Source organism: Dipteris shenzhenensis, chromosome 22 (genome assembly GCF_047967505.1).
Source record: "Dipteris shenzhenensis isolate YYH24624 ecotype China chromosome 22, Dip_SZ_1.0, whole genome shotgun sequence".
Lineage (NCBI taxonomy): Eukaryota > Viridiplantae > Streptophyta > Polypodiopsida > Gleicheniales > Dipteridaceae > Dipteris > Dipteris shenzhenensis.
This window is the reverse complement of record NC_141617.1, coordinates 48,219,407-48,235,546: the sequence shown is the minus strand read 5'-3', so window position 1 is coordinate 48,235,546 and position 16,140 is coordinate 48,219,407. Positions and strand designations below refer to the sequence as shown.

Here is a 16,140-nt window from a genome sequence, read left to right as displayed (position 1 = left end):
TCATGAAAGAGATTTGACAAGGACGAGACAAAAGTGGAAACAATGAGATAGTTATGGTGACAAATTTATGCTTTTTAAAGCACTGCGGTTCTCACCAAGGAGAGGAAGTGATGGTCAACACAACCATTGCATCACTAATGGGACACATGCATTTCCTAAAGGGGGGCTTTCCTTTTTGGTTTATAGCCCTCTCGACCTCCCCTTTCTACTTCCCTCAAGAACCGGGCAGGTGAAGCGTAACTCAGCGCTTCTTGGCTATAGGCCGAGTAAAGCGTTAGCTTCCCTGGGCCTTCCTACAGGGGATAAAGCTTACACATGAAGCAATAAGTTTAGTCACCTCCGTTCTCAAGGTCAGCTTAAGTTCTTAGAGGTGTGGGTTTTTTGAATTTGATGCTCTCTTCATGATTGTGTGATTTTGTACATAGATTTTTTCATTGTTATCTTTGTATATATAGTTTATGCTTCCAACTATGGTGAAAGGATGCTCATTTGAAGATGTCTAAAAATCCATCTACAAGATTAGTGGCCTTATGAGGTATGCTTATTATCCATCATTAGTGGGCAACACTTTTATTTGGAATTCATCGATTTGAAGAGGACCGCATTTGATTATAAGATCATAGCTAACCTCATAAAAGAAAGTTGAGTGAGTACTTTAGATGACAATCTTATTACTATTGTAGAGTTAGATTATGTGGGATCATACACAATATCTTTTAGATAACTTTGTTTTTTTAGTTTTGATGTAGAATGGTTTTAAAGTTATCTGTAATGGTCCTAATACTATAGTGATGAAAGATAGAAGTGGGATTTTGTCATAGACTCTGGACAAATGGAAGTAATATTTTAGTTCTTCTTGAATAACATGAGGAGGTAGGGAAAAATGAATTAATATATCATGACCTCCCTTTGAAGCATTTATGATGTGCTTATTGTTATTGCTATTTTATGTTGAGCATATGTGATCTTTCATCTAGATCATTTTGATCCAAAATGGTGGTATACTATGCAAATTATTGCTCAAAGTTAATCATCTTTTGAATATAGGGTCAACATTTGCTTGGGTATAGCCAATCGCAGAACTATTTTCAGGGCCATTTTGGGACCATGATGCGATGCACTCCTGGGTGAATAATTGGATTTTGCATGGATTCGCGCTCTCTTGAAAAATTTCTCGACATCATGATGCCGCACTCGCGTAATAATGAGATGCAATCTATTTATTTTAAATAATGCAAAGCTTGACAAATAGTGGCTTTGCACTACATCGTGCATCTTTGCACTGTTTCACGTAGCGGAGTCTCTGGCCTAAGCCGCCTGACCACTTATCATCACACAGCCTTTTGCCATAGCTTTGCCACCTGTCTCACTGGGCACCGCACCCATGCATATTATTAAAATTCAAGGTTTGCTTGGAGAGACCACCATGCTGGTTCTTGGTGTAATAATGAGACATAATCTATCATTTTGAACACTGCTATAGCATAGTCTTTGGCCTGACCACCTGTCATCACGTAGCCTTTTGCCATAGCTTTGCCCATGCAAATCATAGGTTGGCTTGGAGACACCACCGCAGTGGTTTTTGGTGTAATAATGAGATGCAATATATCATTTTGAGCATCACCTTAGTGCAGTCTTTAGCTGGACAACCTGTCATCACCCGAAATTCAAGGTCTATGATGACTAGCATGCTGGCAAATAGAAGGAGATCTATGATAGCCACTGCATTGGTTCTTCGAGTTATATATTTGTATACCAAGGAGATTTTATTTCCTTGTGCAACCAAGCAAAATGCAATTGACGAAATGGCCCTTGAGGGGTCCCCTCTAGAGGCAAGGGCCATATCAACATGCCATATCTATCCATTGGCATCATGGATATTGTATAATGCATGCCGATATGGCCCTTGCCTCTAGAAGGGACCCCTCAAGGGCCATATCGTCAATTGCATTTTCTAGATGTATCTCCATGCAACCACAATGGTGGGTTGTTGGAGCTATTTTAGTGCTATTTTGGTCATAAACAAAGGAAATTGTAGTCCTACTTTATTGGTATTTTAGTCCTTGTTGCAGTAAATATAAATGAGGGCAAAAGTATTCTAAGCCACTGTGGTGACTGGAGGCCCAGTGGTGCCATCCAAATAATCAACTACAATTCATTGAGTGAGAATCGAGCAAAAAAGATTACAATGTACATCTACATCCAATATCAGGTTATATAAAAATTAACAACTTATACCAAGCAAAAATTGAACAAAGGATCTTACATTTATAAAAACTTGGCAATTGTTGAGAGCCTTAAAGGTCAAAAGATTACAACTAGCGACCATAACCATTCAAATATAAAAGTTAACAACAGTGCATACTGAGAGCCTCAAATTGAATAAAAAGAGATTGCGTAAATGTAATTAAAACTCAGCAATTGCTGAGAACCTTAGAGACCAAAACATTACATCAAGTGAGCCAAAAGATTGTTGAGAGTCTTAGAGGCCAAAAGATTACATCTAGCCATTGTAGATTGGTTATGAGCCTCATCTGAGAAAGAGGGAATTTGTACAACATAGCATTTTTGCCAGTCTAGATTGTTGCATTAAAATTTTTTACGGAGCCAAAGGAGAAGACGATGAAGAGGCCGAAGACCATGCACATTGCCAGAACTCAGATTACGACCCCCCCAAAAAGTCGAGAGTACTTTGCTGTGAAAATACTAAGGCCTTTGTCGATGTCTAGGGGGAACCCATACAACACAGCCATAAAGAGGCCAGAGGTGAGCATGTCATCTAAGGTGGTGACATGTAGATATGGGGGGAATCAACTGTGGGAACGAAGGGTCTCCACTAGTGCCAACGTTTCTACTCTAGGTGAGTGCAACACAATCATCTTATATGAGAAGGCAGATAACATGGGGATTATAGTGCATCGAGGGGGGGTGGTAGTAGGCATGGTGAAGATGAGTGGGTGAGCAGCAGATGAGTGATGAGAGTTGGAGGAGGGAGCGTGGAGAAAAGTAGAGCAAGGGTGAAAAAGAGCTGGAAGAGGGGTGTGGAGTAAAGTAGTAGAGCAGGGGTGGATGAGAGCAACGTAGTAAAATGCCAAATGCCACAGATCTTATATATTATACAGTTTGAGCAACCGTGGTCATTGGAGCCTGAGGTTCCATCTATATTAATTGTAGGTGGGTTTAAGAACCACCCGAGACAGGTTGGTAATCATGAAGCAGACGCCATGTGGTGGTTGGTAATTGATTGCCAGTCTGGTTGAATCTTAGCCACGATAGACGTGGCTGATGAGAGCCACTATTGTCACGTAGTAATTCCCATAAAAGTAAATCATGAAGCCTAATCACCTCTAATCACTCATTAGTACTCTACTGAGCATGCAAGCCTGGTGGCTGGTAATTTTTATTGCACTCATAGTGATCATGCATGCTTAAACCTGGTGGTGGGTCAGCAAGCAACTGTGGTGACTTGTAATTAACTACCAGCCTGGTGGAATTGTAGCCACGATAGACATTGCTAATGAGACGCACCACCATCGAGCAATAATTCCCACAAAAGTAAATCATGTAGCCTAATCATCTCTAATCACTCATTACCAAGCACTCCAGTACTCTATTGAGCATGCAAACCCGGTGACTGGTAATTTTTATTGCACCCGTAGTAGTGATCATCCATGCTTAAGCCCGGTGTTGGGTGAGTAGGCCACTGCGATGGTTGGTAATTAATTGTTAGCCCGATGGAATCATAGCCATGATAGACGTGGCTGATGAGAGCCACCACCACCGGGCAGTAATTCCCACAAAAGTAAATTATGAAACCTAATCAGCTCTAATCACTCATTCCCATGCACTCTAGTACTCTACTGAGCATGCGAGCCTGGTGATTGGTAATTTTTAATGCACTTGTAGTGATCATGCATGCTTAAGCCGGTGGTGGGTGAGCAGGCCACTTTGGTGGTGGTTGGTAATTAACTTGCTAGCTCGGTGGAATCGTAGCCACGATAGGTGTGGCTGATGAGAGACACCACCATCAGGCAGTAATTCCCACAAAAGTAAATTATGAAGCCTAATCACCTCTAATCACTCATTACCATGCACTCTAGTACTCTCCTGAGCATGCAAGCCTTGGTGACTGGTAATTTACTACACTCGTAGTAATCATGCATGCAAGCCCAGTTGGAACTTGGGGAGAGAGGAGAGCTTCATCATGGAGGTGAGTGAGAACACATGAGATATAGCAATGGGTGTTCTATTCATTGTGAGAGGGAAGTCCCCCTTTTATAGAAATGGAGAGAGGGTGGCCTAAATCAATGGCACCTCTCCTACATCAAAGGAGGTAGCTCCTAAATCATAGGAACTCCACAATCATAGGCACCACCCACCTTTGCATTACATCATCACCTGTGTCATGGTCTATGGCACTAAGTGTGCCTCTTCTACACACACACACACACACAACCATATGACTGCTAGTGGATGCACACATGCTCCTAGCAAGCCCTTGATCACACATATCCCAACATACCCCCCCTCAAGGGTTTGCCTCATGCTATGTCAAGGATACATCTAGTCTCATAGTTTCTCATGCCATCTCATGGTGGTCAAGGATAAATCTATGTCTAGGATCTCATGCTAGCAAAGATGCCCAAGGGTCAAGGTTTACAAAAATGGGATAGACCCCCCCAAATGGTTCTCTCTCTTGCATGTACAAGGATTAATCATAGGCCTTTGTGTGGACCTAGTTTCTCATGTCTGCAAGAGGTACCATGGGAGCAAACACACATCACATGGCCTACATCATATGGTGACTAGAGGTGATTTACAAAGACTAAATGGACTAAAGCAAAACCATAACATTCTTTTTGGAGTACTAATCCAGGCAAAGAACCTCAAAATTGACTACATGACCAAGTGATGATAAATAAAATAAAAAAAGACAAAGTGCTCAAAAGGCATAGTCCTTGTCTTCTACCACAAAGTTTGATTCTTCATTTGTTGATGGAGTCTTTCCTTCAGCATGATTTTCTTTGTTGTTGATGCACCTCTTCTTCACATGAAATGCTTCATTCTCTTGGGATTCATTCTTCTCCTCTTCTTGGGATTGTCTCTTGGAGAGCAGCTATAGAGAAAACCTTTTTAGATGGCAATACTCCATAGTATGATTGGGTACTCCACAGAAGGCACATATCTTTTTCTTGGTGTTCACCTTGATGAAATATTCACCATTACAGGGCTTTACTCTCATTCTAGGCTTCTTTTGGAATGCTTTCCTCTGAGATACATAATCAATGTTAAAGGAACAATATGATGAAGGCATATTGGGAAGGTCTTACCACCACTAATGTGGTAGTGTCTAGTCCCTTACACAAATAAGTCTCCTTCTCCACAAGTATAATTGGTTGGAGAGATAGTTAGATACACCAAACTCTTAGCATAAAGGAAATACAATGTCTATTGCTTCAAAAAATAACATTCAAGCATATTCAAAACATAAATGCATTATGAGCATTTACCAAAACTATCAAACTATAGGACAGTGCTCCAAAGATAAGACTAAAAAATGCCTCAGATCACTTCCAATGGTCAAACATCCAAAAGACCAAAGATAACTGACATAATAATGAAACTTTCTAGCACTTAACCATATTCAATGGTTCATCTTAGAAGCAGATATCTCTGTTACCCCCAAATTGAGCAGTCTGAAATTGGAGGGTGCAATTCAAGTTGAAGAGAAAAGCTTTGAGAGGGATTTCAAAGGCAAATGGAAGCTGTTACTAAGGACTACTTCCAACAGCAAAGAGGATTGCCAAAAATTGTGTAACATTGCTCATGATAGTAGTGCCTTCTCCAATTGGTCTTTTGCTTGTTTCTCCTTATTCCAGCAAGAATTTGAGCTCAAATTTCATGAGCAACAAGCTCATATTGTCAGCCACCCGTGGCTAAGAGGAATTGGCAAAATATTGTGTCAGTAAACAGAATTTCTCGAAAGTTTATCGAGTAGAGATCATGTCGGCACATGCTGTAGAGGGCATCTCTCCCTAATTGCTTGGTGGGAAAGGTGCGCCCTAAGCAGAGAAAACTTCAGCTCAGAGGGCTCTGGGAATAGTCGCCTAATGGAGGAGAATGGAGCTAAGAAAAACTTGGAGAGAAAGAGGGTAGAAATGAAGAAGAAGATGGAGGGTGGAGAAGAAGATGATGAGGTGGCATATTGAAGCTACAATGGGCTAGGGACTCAAGGAGGCTCTAATACCAAATGTTGGAACTTGGGGAGAGAGGAGAGCTTCATCACGGAGGTGAGTGAGAACACATGAGACATAGCAATGGGTGTTCTATTCATTGTGAGATGGAAGTCCCTCTTTTATAGAAATGGAGAGAGGGTGGCCTAAATCAATGTCACCTCTCCTACATCAAAGGAGGTAGCTCCTAAATCATAGGAACTCCACAATCATAGGCACCACCCACCTTTGCATTACATCATCACCTGTGTCATGGTCTATGGCACTAAGTGTGCCTCTTCTACACACACACACACACACCACCATATGACTGCTAGTGGATGCACACATGCTCCTAGCAATCCCTTGATCACACATATCCCAACAAGCCCGGTGGTGGTAATTGGAAGGTGAGTAATTATGGGCCACTACAGTGGTTGGTAATTAACTGCCAGGCCACAAACATGGCTGGGAATCTTAGATGCCACCACCTCTAATCACTCATTACCATGCAACGTAACTCTCATGCCTTGAATTGATCAAAATTTGGGCCAATCATCGTGGTGGCTCTCACCTTGACAGTGTAGTCGGGCTATAAACTTAAGCCTCTGCTATTCCATTCCGTTAACTATTTCGTCTTCTATCCCTCTCAACCGTTTCTTTCTCCCTTGCACTCGGACTGCAAACTCAAGTCTCCACTATTCCATTTCCTTCACTGTTTCATCTTCTATCCCTCTCGACCATTTCTATCTCCCTTGCAATCTTCCTACACCTTCTATCCCCCCTCGTGATAGACCCTGCACAATCCAGGAGCTCTTCACACAATCTTTCCTCCCCCTCTGTAGCACAGTGCAAGAGCCTCTCCTCCCCTGATCTTGAAATCGTGGCATATGGGAGCTCCTCTCTCTCTTCAAAAGCCCAATTTGGATGCTCTCAAAAACTTCACAAGGTTGGTACAAGAGGTGAACGTGAAGGAGGGGCAATTAGTCTATCAAGGTGAGAAGATTACCATCATTGAAAGCATGATTGAAAATGTGCTAGGCATTCCTAGAGGCAATTTGCAAAGCACACTTCTTTGAGAAGCAGTGGAAGAGACAAGATATTCTAGATGTATACCCCAACACTCAGATTAGTAAAGATGGTGGAGTCAAGCTTTCTAGCTTGCTAACAAACCTCCAAGATGTGCTGAAGAAGACCATTCACTTCTTTCCTAATACGAGAGGAACCATGAAGTTCTGGCAGGTTCAAGTAGTAGTAGAGCAACTGAAAGGATGTGATGTATCTTTCTCAAGGGCGATTTGCAAGAGCGTGATAATCAACCTGAAGAATTACGTGGATGGCAAATCCCAATTGTCGTGCGAAGTTGTATAGAGCACAAATACCTAGATGAAGAGGACCCTGGCAAGTGAAAGGAGCAGTTACTATGGGCATCCAAGTCAGCAGAGACAAGCAAGCAGTGTGTGATCTGAGTGTGTGAAGCGGTCTGTGATAGTCCATTAGACTAGCCTAAAGAGTTGGGAGATGGTTCCTGTAGAGAGGGTGCGTACATATTATGAGCGGAAACCCTTGAGCGGATTATCCGAGCAACACTCAATGGAGTTATACTTGAATGAATGTTTTTTTATGGAATATCTTTTTTTAAAAACCTCAATCGACAGCGCTCATATTAACTGCATGCATGTACCAAGGTACAAAGAGCCAAAGACATATACCCTTGGTTTGAATGCTCTCATGATGCAGTTGTGTGTATTATATTTGCACATTCATTGTATTTTCTATAAGCCTCAACATGCCAACAAAATTAGGACTAGTGGCATTGTTCACTTTTAAGTAGATATGCTTATTAATACCTCCCCTCAAGCTTGTGAGATTGCCAACAATTATTTGTTTTTAGTCTTTCGAAACTCAATAGAGGGACGGATATATATTTTAACAATCAAAGATGTAATCTATGAATTCACCTAAAAATTCAAACCTAAAAATTACAACTTGCCATACATTTCCAAAACAACTATGACATGTTCATATTATTAGGTCAAAGAACATTAAAATCACATGATTCAGAAGCCATAATCTATCAATCCATAAGAAGTTAAGGTTTGCATAAGAAGGTAATGGCTATCCATCCATAAGAAACCAGGTCTACATGAGATGATAATGAAAACATGAGAAATTAAGTTTTGCATCAATCCATAAAAAGCCAGGACATGCTCTCTAGACCTCATCAGCCAAGTCATCTATGTAGTCTAGACGTCCATGATGCCTCTCCACCAACTCATAATCGAATGTGCTATCTCCTGCCATTTGGGTAGCCACATCTTCTGCATAGCAAGGCAGAACACTAAGCTCAATTAGTCAGTATCTAACCATGCTTAAATTATACACATAGATCAAATAAATTACTCACTAATCAAGAGGTGCATCAAAGTCATAGTCTGTCTCCTCATCATCTATCATGAGGATTGCTTGATTCACACTTGAAGGCCCTGCCTCTGTGAAGTTGTCTCTAAGCATGCCTTCTAAGTATCCTGTGCAAATCTCTTTGTCATTGTCCACTGCCCTGCATGGACGTACTGAGTGAATTGCTGCTTTCATCCCAGGTGCTGTACCTGCACCAAGCTCAAGCACAGAGCCTCCAATCGGACACAACAACTCCATGAACATCAACATCATGGAGCTACTCTTCTCCAACCCACCACGCCACTGTCCACCCTTTCCCTCTTTTATGCACCGTACACTTGAAGGCAAGTAATGAGTGATGAAATAATTGTCCATGCACACCTTAAGGGATTGGGAAACTTTATTTGCCCTATCAAGATAGTGATGTGCCTTCTTGCCAATCCTAGAGAACAATAGGATTTGAAAGGCAGTAATCTACATGAAACATAGATTGAAAAAGTTAATGGAGAATACTAAAATACGAACAAACAAGAACATGACAATCATGTAAATAGCCAAATGACATACCTTGACACCAAAGCCAACATTATCCGCAACATCAATGCAATCTCCCGTCTCCACGATCCATCTACATGTACTAACTATAAGATACCAATAGCTGAATGCAATTCACATAAACAGACATTATCAACTGTGATATATTGCTCACCTAGAAGAAACCTCTAGTCTCATTTGTCTTGCCAAACGCTCAACGAATGAAGTGGATACAGGTGAACACATCACCAATGTCCATCCATAATCATCCATCACAGATGAAGCAATAGCAAGTGAGCATGAGATATGCTCCTCATTTAGAATGTTCCATCCAGGGATTCCACCCTTGATTCCACTCACTATAGATCCTGTAGGAAGGTCAATCAAGCAAAAATCCACACTCCATGCAGCATTTTTTCCATTGCGTGACTTCTTCATGCCACCAAGTTCATGGTAAAAATTTCTTATGATTTGAAAAGCCCCATCGTACTTGTATTGCTTAACTTCTTTTCCAAGTGATACATAATCATACTCCCAAACTTTGTAGTTTTCTTGTGAGATACGAGTTGCAAATGATGAGAAAGTGGACAAAGGAACATAAACCATATCCGTATTACACACTTTCTTACTAAGAAGAGACTCCTCCTTTCGTGGATCATCGTCTACAATAACAAAGAACCCTAAATTAAATTTGTAGGAAGCTTCTAATCACTTTGAAACATGAAAGAAAGAGTTATAAGAAAATAGACCTGTGTTAGAAGTGCCCGTTGGTTTAGGTCTTCCACCACGTTTGTTATTTGGAGTCACATGACTTGCCTTTTGCTTTTCTACTATTGCTTTTTGCTCCTCTTCAAGCCTCTTCTTTTGTGCCTCATCCATGTTGCCCGACGAACCCGAGTTTGACTTGCACTCACCTTTTAAATGGCGATCATAAGTTTCCTTCTCTTCCTCGATACATGTTCCAGCCTTCATCTCGATCCACCAAGGGCAGTGCTTCCTTTCCCACTCCGTAAGCAATATATGACCATCCTTATGCTTATTCTCTCTAAAAATATGAGAGGTGTACATGCAATAAGTAGCAGGTGCAAGCATAGTCCAAGCCTTGCAAATGGATGGTACCACCTTAAGACTCTTATTTGCAGCCAGATAATGGAGATACCTAAATGATTTTTAGGATAATATAAGAGAATGCAAGGTATTACAAAGATATCTTTCCATTGAAAACGAAAGCCAAAACGCACCTATAAACCAATCGTCTGCTGGCATTTGTAAGATCAACTTGCTTGGATGGAACAACAGCAACTGTCATCAATGAAGCTAAAGGCTCAAACAAAAAAGGCCTGTGTCTCACTATAATGCCATCAAAGTATTCCAGAATAGAAGGACTGTCTGGAAGTGTAGCTGCACCCTCAATGCTTGATGATTTCATCACTTGGTCAAGCAATCGCCCAGCATCTGCCAACACATGGTCCATCCATACTTCTTTTGCAAGCCAAGGTATGAAACCATGGTCAGTCATAGGCATCCCATAACTCTCCTTTAGATTGTCATCTGCACCAAGAAGAGAAAGAATAGATAGTTGCTTTGCCTTGGAACAGGTTGCAATTGATACTTGGTAAAGCTTCTCCAAAGTGATCTTCATTGATGTATCCTCAAATGGTAAATTCCAAAGGATATTAAACCACTCCTTGCCATGGGAAGGATTGACTATTGAAAGCATCTGCCAAATAGTAAAATGCAATTTCTTGCATTGAGCCTCAAAATCTGATTTCCATTTCCCCTTTCAACATAAACAGATAATCTCATCATAATGTTATTGGAACACAAAGCAAAATATATAAACTAAAGAACTAATACTTACAGCAAATACCATCCTCCCAAGAATAGTTTGGTGAGGGGATACCACACCCTTCGTCCACTTCCAACCTCTTTCTGTCTTGCCAACTCAATAGCTTTTTTCTCCTCCTCACTAAAATCCTGAGTAAAATATTGAGCATCACAGGATACGAGTGTGCTTGTGTGGTACATATAATCCTTGAGATTAGTAACAACAATTGCATCTTCATTAAGCCTGCAACCATTGACTTAAATGGATCAAAATTGGTTTCATTTACAAGCACTTACCATCTCAAGGATTATTCAAATAATCCAACCCTCTTGCGCAATATAGTAAACATAAACAACAAAGCTTACAAGTTAAATCTTTGTAGAGCAGCAACAAGCTTAAGCTCATCCTTTGCTTCCGGTTCAATAATTTGAGCTTGCACTCTAATGTGTCTAGACTTGATATTTGTGTAAAGCTCTTCTATGCTTTCCATCCAAGATGCCGTACGATGATTTCCTTCCCACACGAAGAACATTTTGTTTGATAGAAAGCTCCATGGTGTGCCAATTATCTCTGATTCAAACTCATCATTAACTAAGCTCCAATTCTTGTCCCAACGTTCTCTTGTGACATCATCAACATCCTTGGAAGACCCATCAGGCATTTTGATAGATAGAATAAAAGATCCTTTGGTCGGAATGTATCCCTCTGTTTCAAATGCTCTTTTCAAAATGGTCAAATCATTCCTAATTTGACGCACAACTGGGTTTATGAGACAACGACACAAGGGAATTCGAGGAGGTGGAATTTCTTTAGTTACTGTAAGAAGCTCTAAAATATCTGCACCTGAAGGTCTCTCAACACACTCTGGAATGATATCCTCCACATCATCTTTAACTCCTACTTTGTTGGATGGATCATCTATAGTTTTATCCTTGTTGTCCCCAGGATCCTCAATATCATTTTCAATGTCAACTTGCTCAAGCTCCTTCGGTCAAGAATTGTCAACTTGCTCAAGCTCCTTCAGTTCATTCTTGACCTCTGACTCTTGCTTCTTCCTTTTACCACCTTTTCTTGTGATAGGACTAGACACATCACGTTTCTTTCTCTACACGTTCGAAGAACTCAATTACAAGATTTGCAAAAATGCAAAGGTGAAATGCAACTAGAAAAAGAAAAAGAAACCAAAGTTACTGGAGGCATTTGTTGCACAACTTTCAATAAGCTCACCTACACAAGAAGAAAAACAAATAAATGACATAGTGAAACCATCTTTGAAATGATTAAATGAAAAATGACAGAGTGTAACCATCTTTCAAATGATTAAATAAAAATGCCATTCATAGTTTTGCCAAAGGAAACTTCTTTTAAATGATTGAAAAAAATGGAGTTCCTCAATACATTATTCTGATAACAAAATGCAAGTTAAGAATAAACATTTCGTGTTATGAGTGAGGCTCCCTTCAACTATAACTAGCACTGTGTGAAGAAGACAAGATCATACTTTCGCTGGCGAAACCATAGCCGAGAATAATCGAGAAGTATTTGAATAGGGGAGCATAAATTACCAAGTACTCCATCTACAACATTCGACATTCTCTCCAAAGTATTTGAACCTTATCAAGGTTTTGCCTCCTAACACCCCCTTCAAACCAAAGATAGGGATAATAGCAACATACTGTCCAAATGGCTCTACCCCAAACAAACCAATGAATGCTCACAACAAATAGCTTCATAAAACAAAGTCTAAGTATAGGTTCAAAACGGGTCTTGTATTGTATCACAGTTGCAAAACAAATCCCTAGATCACTCGTTGGTCCGTCAGCAATCCGAGTGCGGCCCAAGAATGCCGAGAGAGCGATTCGAAGAGTAGCTGTAGGGAAAGGAGGGCGCAGGCAGAGAAAACATGGGGGGAGAGAGCGGGGCAGCGACAAGGTGGTGCTTGGGGAGGGGGGAGGGGCAGGAGGAAGAGAGGATAGGAGCAACGCATGCGCTAAAAGAGTCATGGAGAAAAGTAAGGGCATCCTCATAGAGAGCCGAACTAGAAAATGACCTTAAAACAAGCATACCATCCTCCAATCCCTCCCCAATCCTGCTTTCGAATGAGCATCCGTCCTCCAATTGCAATCCCAAGGACTACACATGGGGCGTGTCGACTATCGGCTTTCAAGAGGGAGATTCTTGAGCCGGAAGAAAAGCAGTATCATTTTGAAAAAGCAACAACTTACCGGTACACATCTCTCTCTCACTCCCACTCTCAGACCTTCTCCTCCTCCCAATCCAACCCAATCCATTCTCTTCAGCTCAATTCACCACAACCCACCTCCTCCATCCCTCCTATCCTCACACCTTTGGTACCCCCCTCCCTATCTCTCTCTCTCTCTCTCTGTGTCTATCTGTCCTTTTGTCTCTCTCTTTCTCTCTCTCTCTCTCTATAGCTCTTTGTTTCGTCCTTAGTCCTCATTCCAGCTTCTTGCTCTCTTTAGATCATTTTCCCCATCCATCTCCTGCTTTGCACGTTGTTTCACCACCCTTGCCAAGTCTTTTCCCCAAGATGCACGCGCTTCATATGACTCGTGATGAATCGTTTAAATCTGTTATTTAGCACGATTCTATCTCTGTATTGCTCTTGTCGTGTGCCCAACGAAGGCCTCGTGTTTCTCTAAGTATGCGATTTCTCTAGCAGTTCTCCGATTATGAAGTGCGCCCGTCGATAGTAGATTGACATCAATGAGTTAGGACATTACGTGGAGACTCTGGACGTCGGAGCCATGTCTACCATGGTGGTGAATGTGTCTGAGTACGAGGTATTGGCAAACAAAAAATTGCCAAAAAAGCATCCAATTCAAGGAAGGAAGGGAGACCGACAAGCGAGGTTGGGAGCAAGAGAAGCCCACGACTGCAGCAGGGATGGCAAAGAAGCAGAGGCGACACTCAGCTTTTTCGATTCAAAATTTCCGACTTGGAGACCGAAATCGAGAAGCAAACTGCAATTTTACTGCAAAGCTTTGAAGACTTACGCCTACTCCAAAATTTTGCCTCGAAGAAGATGGGGGGAAGCTCCCAGCAGTTCTCGAGCGGCAAAATCCTCGCGAGATGTTCAAGGAGGGGAAGAAATGGCGGAGATGTTCCAGGAGGGGAAGGGATGGCGGCAGAGGGTCGAGACGGAGGCGGATATAAAGGCGGAGATAAAGGTCGAGACGGAGGCGTTTGGAGGCGGAGATAAAGGTCGAGGAGGCGGAGATAAAGTTTTGGAGGCGGAGATAAAGCTTTGGAGATAAGGTCGAGGAGATAAAGGTTTGACGCAGGCGGAGATAAAGCTTTGGAGATAAAGGTCGAGGAGATAAAGGAGATAAAGGTCGAGGAGATAAAGGTGGAGGAGATAAAGGTTTCTGAAACTAGTGAAGACTAGTTTCGCCAGCGAAACTAGTCTTCACTAGTTTCGCCAGCGAAACTTGGGAAGAGGGGTAACTCGTAAAAGTCGAATGGCCTTGATTTGAAGTCGATCTTTCCCGAAATCAGGGGAAAGGTGCTCTAGATAGTTGGGCAGATAATTCTCCTCTACGAATAAGACTAACTGATGCCAACCTGTAGACGTGCCGGGCTGTCATCCCCGATCAATATACGTAATGATGATCGAGATGGCCTGAGATTACGGAAAAACTCTTGCAAGGGAGTGTCAGCAGGCCGAGGGAATGACTGCCGACGAACGGACTTTATGGCGAGAACTTTGGCCCGCCAAACACCTGCGAAAAGGCTCAATTGCAGTCATAGTGCATGATTGAGGCAATCGGAGGCACGAGAGAAGAATCGTGAAGAGAAGGAGGAGCACCTGCGTGGGGAAAACGAAGGCGAAGATGGCAGCTGCGGAAAGCAGCGGACCACATGGGAGCCCAGAGCCAGAAGAGAGAAGCGAGGGCAGCCATGGTGTAGGAGAAGCGGTAGGCGGTGACAGCAGAGGCGAGGGAGACGCTGAGGCGGACGGCCCAATCCATGGGATCTCCGAACTCGTGGAGGACGAAGGGGCCGGAGCCAGTCCAAGGAAGCAGGAGCTGGAGGTCTTGAGAGTGGAGGGGGGCGACGCGAGGGCGAGGGCGAAACTAGTGAAGGAAACTAGTTTCGCTGGCGAAACTAGTTTTCGAAACTAGAAGGAAACTAGTTTCCTAAACTAGTTTGGCCGGCGAAACTAGTGAAGACTAGTTTCGCCGGCGAAACTAGTGAAGACTAGTTTCGCCGGCGAAACTAGTTTTCGAAACTAGTTTCGCCGGCGAAACTAGTTTCGAAAACTGCTTGGATCCCCCTACTTTTCGTTGTTTTTGGGTGGACATCCACAACTTAGACCCCAAGCTTTTCCTCCTTGTTGGATGGAGGTACATAAGCAATCCCTCCACAGATTGCTTGGATAGCTTCCACTCTCTCCTCTCTCATAGTTTTATGAGGCAAGAGCAACCAATCTATCTATTTGCTAGGCAATGGATAGTCACAATTCACCTCTTGATATTGCCTTCATGTTCCATACCACAAAGCAGCTAATAGTGTACAGGGTGTAAGCAGTTAGGCCATCACCAGCGAAACTAGTTTCGAAAACTAGTTTCGCTGGCGAAACTAGTCTTCACTAGTTTCGCCAGTGAAACTAGTGAAGTGAAGACTAGTCGAAACTAGTCTTCACTAGTTTCGCCAGCGAAACTAGTTTCGAAAACTAGTTTCGCCGGCGAAAGTAGTCTTCACTAGTTTCGCCGGCGAAACTAGTTTAGGAAACTAGTTTCCTTCTAGTTTCGGAAACTAGTTTCGCCAGCGAAACTAGTTTCCTTCACTAGTTTCGCCAGCGAAACTAGTTTCGGAAACTAGTTTCGCTGGCGAAACTAGTGAAGGAAACTAGTTTCGCTGGCGAAACTAGTGAAGACTAGTTTCGCCGGCAAAACTAGATTCGGAAACTAGTTTGGAGGCGGAGATAAAGACGGAGATAAAGGTCGAGACGGAGGCTTTTGAAGGCGTAGGCGGAGATAAAGGCGTAGGCGTAGGTGGAGATAGAGGCGTAGGCGTAGGCGTGGGCGTTTGTAGGTGTTTGGAGGAGATAGAGGCGTAGGCGGAGATAAAGGTGGCGGAGGAGGTGTCATCCTAGGGTAGTCGAAACTAGTCTTGACTAGTTTCGCTGGCGAAACTAGTCTT

General features: G+C 42.4%; 2 protein-coding genes across 2 annotated transcripts in view; both read right to left on the bottom strand.

The window, feature by feature from the left end:
- The window catches only part of LOC147888212 (uncharacterized), a 44,480-nt gene extending 34,678 nt beyond the window's left edge, over positions 1-9,802 (bottom strand). The window contains exons 1-3 of the mRNA XM_087393305.1: positions 9,322-9,802; positions 9,180-9,240; positions 8,944-9,086 (exon numbers count right to left, since the gene is read on the bottom strand). Coding sequence (XP_087249431.1) covers positions 8,944-9,086; positions 9,180-9,240; positions 9,322-9,752 — 635 coding nt within the window. The 5' untranslated portion in view covers positions 9,753-9,802. The remainder of the gene's footprint in view (positions 1-8,943; positions 9,087-9,179; positions 9,241-9,321) is intronic.
- A 4,742-nt stretch (positions 9,803-14,544) lies between these two features.
- Positions 14,545-15,014, bottom strand: LOC147888211 (uncharacterized). The gene is made up of 2 exons (XM_087393304.1): positions 14,804-15,014; positions 14,545-14,717 (listed from the first exon to the last, which is right to left on the bottom strand). The coding sequence occupies exons 1-2, from the start codon at positions 14,964-14,966 to the stop codon at positions 14,545-14,547; spliced, it is 336 nt and encodes a 111-aa protein (XP_087249430.1). The 5' UTR covers positions 14,967-15,014.
- Between the last annotated feature and the right edge of the window lie 1,126 nt (positions 15,015-16,140).